At 42.8% G+C, this 5,530-nt stretch overlaps 1 protein-coding gene across 1 annotated transcript; it reads left to right on the forward strand.

The window, feature by feature from the left end:
• The first annotated feature begins 675 nt into the window (after nucleotides 1-675).
• On the forward strand, nucleotides 676-2,397 carry isk1 (Pancreatic secretory trypsin inhibitor). Its single transcript, NM_001146622.1, is given in 4 exon segments — nucleotides 676-760; nucleotides 1,040-1,080; nucleotides 1,753-1,862; nucleotides 1,978-2,397. Coding segments are annotated over 4 exon segments (243 nt in total). The 5' UTR covers nucleotides 676-714; the 3' UTR covers nucleotides 2,024-2,397.
• Nucleotides 2,398-5,530: the final 3,133 nt, after the last annotated feature.

Genomic DNA, 5,530 nt, shown 5'->3' on the forward strand with positions numbered 1-5,530 from the left:
CCCCGGTATATTATATAGGTTATGCAAACAAAATAGCCAGTTCAACCCTAACAATAGGCACATTTTAAGAAGATACATTGTAGAAATAGTCGGAGTTAATGATTTGTGACTGTGGTAACTAGTGACGAACCAACTTCTTCAGGATTGGTGGGTCCCCTGCGGGACGGTTGAGCTAACGTAGGCTAATGCGATTAGCATGAGGTTGTAAGTAACAAGAACATTTCCCAGGACATAGACATCTCTGATATTGGCAGAAAGCTTAAACTCTTTTTAATCTAACTGCACTGTCCAATTTACAGTAGCTATTACAGTGAAAGAATACCATGCTGTTGTTTGAGGAGAGTGCACAGTTATGAACTTGAAAATGTATTTCTCTTGCATTTCAAAGATGATGGTACAAAAAAAAATACAAAAAAATACAGTTTTTTTTTCTCTTTGTATTATCTTTTACCAGATCTAATGTGTTATATTCTCCTATATTCATTTCACATTTCCACAAACTTCAAAGTGTTTCATTTCAAATGGTACCAAGAATATGCATATCGTTGCTTCAGGGCCTGAGCTACAGGCAGTTAGATTTGGGGATGTCATTTTAGGCGGAAATTTGAAATAAAGGGGCTGATCTTTAAGCGGTCGGGTGGAGACCTACAAGGTATAAATACGGTTCCGGTGGCTGGGAGAGTCACCTGCCTACGCACCTTCACACCGGAGAGAATGTGGAACTTTACACTGCTAACGATGTGCCTTCTCAGTGTTGCCGGTGAGTGTTGTTCACCTTTTACATAATTAGTACCAAGTGGCAGTCAAATCGTTGTATTAAATAACAATAAAACACCGGTCCATTAACCTCTAAGAGCAGTTTAGACAGACACACACAGTAGTCGATACTTCCAGCGAACTGCCTTGATGACCGACGCGCATATTTTCGACTAGAGAAAACCTTAACCATTTTGTCGTTTTTAGATTGAAACTCCTGGAAATAACATTCTGACGTTAAATAATGAATTATTCCCCGGTTTAACATCTCTCTCTGTTTTAGTTTTGGTACGAGGAGCGAGTCTCCTGGACGGCGCCACAGAGGTAAGCAGGCTGAACGCGTTGTTTACTCCGTGTAGTGAAAGGATATGCGTATTTCTAAAACACGTAGCTCTATGTGCTGCATTACTTAATGTAGAACAGTGGTATGGGTCTTCCTCAGGACAACGTTCAATTGTTCAACAAGTACACCCGTATGTTTACAGTCATTTCCTTAGTTGACGTTAGTCAGGGCTGTATTCATTAGTTGGATTCTGTTGCTTAACGTTTATGAAACGAACCATTTACTCCGTGTAAAACGTTTCCAAGAGTAAACTGTAATTAGCTTCCATTTGCAAAACGTTTTGCAACAGAATCTGACTAATGAATACACCCCGGGTGGACTGTGCCAGCAAGAAACGTATGTTTTGTTCCCTGTTCTCTTCATATGGTGTTATACCAGTACACTGTATTATAACCCTGTTCTCTTCATATGGTGTTATACCAGTACACTGTATTATAACCCTGTTCTCTTCATATGGTGTTATACCAGTACACTGTATTATAACCCTGTTCTCTTCATATGGTGTTATACCAGTACACTATTCCCAATACTTTTATTTATTTATTGAGACAAGTCCTTTATTACATAGTCTGTTGGACCAAAAAACAGGCTGACTGTTCCCAGTACAACGATTACCAACACCTTTATTACATAACCTGGTCTTTGTCCAACAGCCTGACTGTTCCCAGTACAGCTTGCCCATGTGCCCCCGTAACTTCGATCCAGTGTGTGGAAGCGACGGCATCACCTACTCTAACGAATGCATGCTGTGCTTTCAAAACATGTAAGTATCCAACTTAAACGTTTAACTGACTTCTCTTGCTCTGTGACTGTCTTGTTCGGTCTGCCTGCCTTGTTTCGCTCGGTGTTTTTAAATTCTGCTCCGTGTCTGTTCCCAGGGAGTGGAACACTAACATTCTCATCCAGAGTAAAGGAGAGTGCTGAACCAGACATGACCATCATCCATTGTCTCAGTGACCCACCAGGCCTCTCAACATTACTTTAAATCATTTCCTGTTGCCTTGTCAAAAACACTGACATCTATTCTGACATCTATTGCTTTCTATATGCTGAGGAGTCAGTAAGTCACAAGTGCTTCAATGTACTTTGAATTGTTTTCCTCAACACCTGTTTCCTTCTCCAATCCTTATGGGCTCCCTGTCTGTCTTCTGTAGAGCACTTAACCCTTCACTACCTAGTCTTTAAGACTTGTGTAGCGTACGTCTTGGTGGTAAAATTGTATTTTTTAAAATGGAATAATCTTAATTGTGCCTTTTTTTTTTTTTTTACGTGTCCACCTATTTTTATCTGTAATTAAAACAATTTTACCAAAGTTCCTTGTCAACTGGAATGTTCTCGATGCCGGGCTGAAACGTGGAGGAACTGGTTCTGAATGACAGGATGAAACGTGGAGGAACTGGTTCTGGATGACAGGCTGAAACGTGGAGGAACTGGTTCTGCATGACCCATAACGTCTTGTTGTTTAGTCATTATGATTCCTATAAAAGGTACAGTGGGAATGGAAAACAATGTGTTTAAAATACAAAAGGATGAAATGTAATACGTTTTATAGTAAGGCCGAGGCAAAAATGTGAAAAAAAATCAAGGGGTCTGAATACTTTCTGATGGCACTGTCTATACGCCTGCATGTAGTTGAATGTTTAACTTGGTTAGTGAAAGCACCATTCATTGCATATTGATTCCTGTGCACCATGGAATAAGGTTTAAATTTAATCTGTAAAGCTGAAATAAAATTGTATTTTTATCACATGCGCTGACTACAAACCAACAATGCAGTTTGATGAAAGTAATTAAGAAAATAATTAAAGAGCAGCAGTAAAATGTCAATCTACACGGTGGTACCGGTTAGTTGAGGTAATATATAGAGTTATTAAAGTGACTATGCATAGATGACTGAGAGTAGCAGCAGTGTTGGGGGGGGGGGGATGCAAGTAGTCTGTTTAGAAGCCTCTTGGACCTAGACTTGGCGCTCCGGTACCGCTTGCCGTGCGGTAGCAGAGAGAACAGTCTATGACTAGGGTGGCTGGAGTCTTTGACCATTTCATGGGTCTTCCTCTGACACCGCCTGGTATAGAGGTCCTGGATGGCAGGAAGCTTGTCCCCAGTGATGTACTGGGCCATACGCAGTACCCTTTGTAGTGCCTTGTGGTCGGAGGCTGAGCAGTTGCCGTACCAGGCAGTGATGCAACCCGTCAGGATGCTCTCGATGGTGCAGCTGTAGAACCTTCTGAGGACCCATGCCAAATCTTTTCAGTCTCCTGAGAGGGAATAGGTTTTGTCGTGGCCTCTTCATGACTGTCTTGGTGTGCTTGGACCATGTTAGTTTGGTCATGTGGACACCAAGGAACTTGAAGCTCTCAACCTGCTCCACTACAGCCCCGTTGATGAGAATGGGGGCGTGTTCGGCCCTCTTTTTCCTGTAGTCCACAATCAGCACCTTTGTCTTGCTCACATTGAGGGAGAGGTTGTTGTCCTGGCACCACACTGCCAGGTCTCTGACCTCCTCCCTATAGGCTGTCTCATCGTTGTCGGAGATCAGGCCTACCACTGTTGTGTCATCAGCAAACTTGATGGTGTTGGAGTCGTGCCTGGCCACGCAGTCATGAGTGAACAGGGAGTACAGGAAGGGACTGAGCACGCACCCCTGAGGGGCCCCCATGTTGAGGATCAGCGTGGCGGATGTGTTGTCACCTACCCTTACCTCCTGGGGGCGGCCAGTCAGGAAGTCCAGGATCTAGTTGCAGAGGGAGGTGTTTCGTCCCAGGGTCCTTAGCTTAGTGATGAACTTTGTGGGCACTATGGTGTTGAACGCTGAGCTGTAGTCAATGAACAGCATTCTCACATAGGTGTTCCTTTTGTCCAGGTGGGAAAGGACAGTGTAGAGTGCAATAGAGATTGCCTCATCTGTGGGTGTGGTATGCAAATTGGAGTGGGTCTAGGGTTTCTGAGATGATGGTATTGATGTGAGCCATGACCAGCCTTTCAAAGCACTTCATGGCTACAGACGTGAGTGCTACGGGTCGGTAGTCGTTTAGGCAGGTTACCTTCAGTGTTACAGATTCCATGATAGAAATATGAAGGTAATGGAGCACGGCATATTTGCTGTTTTACCGTAACATCTCCACTACAGCAGGAACTATGCCTCTAAATGTCAATCACGCTGTGAAAGCTGAGCTTCTGTGATGTGGATTGAATAGAGGCCTAAGTAAATGTTGTCATAACATTAGCATTACTGTGACCTGTTGGAAATATTTACCTGAAATGTCTGGCTGTTTTGTTGAGGCCTGCCTACATTTCTTAGTGTGTTTGAAGCGTTCTTCTCTCTGACTCTGTATAGACACCTTTTTAATGGCACGTTCTATGTGCAGAATTATACATTTTTCATTGATTGCCTTAATGTTTCAAAGTATATATTTACAGTTTCTTCAGAAAGTGTTCATACCCCTTGACTTATTTCACATTTTCTTATAGCCTGAATTCAAAATGGATAAAATATTTTTTTTCTCACCCATCCTACACACAATACCCCATAATGACAAAGTGAAAACCATGTTTTTAGATATTTTTTAGCAAATTATTGTATTAAAAATTACATACAGAAATATATAATTTACATAAGTATTCACACCAATTTGCTATGACACCAAATTAAGTTCCGGTGCATCCAATTTCCTTTGATCATCCTTGAGGTGTCACAACAACTTGATTTGAGTCCACCTGTGGCCAATTCAATTGTTTGGACATGATTTAGAAAGAAACACACCTGTCTATATAAGGTCCCACAGTTGACAGAGCATGAGCAGAGCAGAAACTATACCATGAAGTCCAAGGAACTGTCCTTAGATCTTTGAGCTAGAATTGTGCTGAAACATATATCTGGGGAAGGGTATAAAACAATGTTTATAGTGTTGAAGTTTCAGAGAGCATAGTGGTTTCCATCATTGAGAAATTGGAAAAAAATATGGAACTACCCAGACTCTGCCTAGAGCTGGTCGTCTGACCAAACTGAGCAACCGGGGCAAGAAGGACCTTGGTCAGGGAGGTGACCAAGAACCCAATCACCACACTGACAGAACTACAGAGTTCCACGGCTGAGATGGGAGAACCTGCTAGAAGGACAACAGTCTCCACTTCACCAATCTGGGCTTTATGGAAGAGCGGCCAGACGGACACGGCTTCTGAGAAAAAGGTACATGACAGACAAGGGGCAGGTCAAGAGGCAGGTCAAGGACAGGCAGAAGTTCGTAAACCAGGTCTTAGTCACAGGATGGCAGGCAGGCTCGAGGTCAGGGCAGACAGAATGGTATGGCAGACGGGCTCAGGGTCAGGGAAGGCAGAAAAGGTCGGAACCGGGAGGACTAGAAAAACAGGAGTATCGAAAACCTGATGTTTGCAAAAAAAGGCATGTGAAAGACAGAGCATAAGGCAAAA

Source organism: Salmo salar, chromosome 05, assembly GCF_965601325.2.
Source record: "Salmo salar chromosome 05, fSalSal1, whole genome shotgun sequence".
Taxonomy (NCBI): Eukaryota; Metazoa; Chordata; class Actinopteri; order Salmoniformes; family Salmonidae; genus Salmo; species Salmo salar.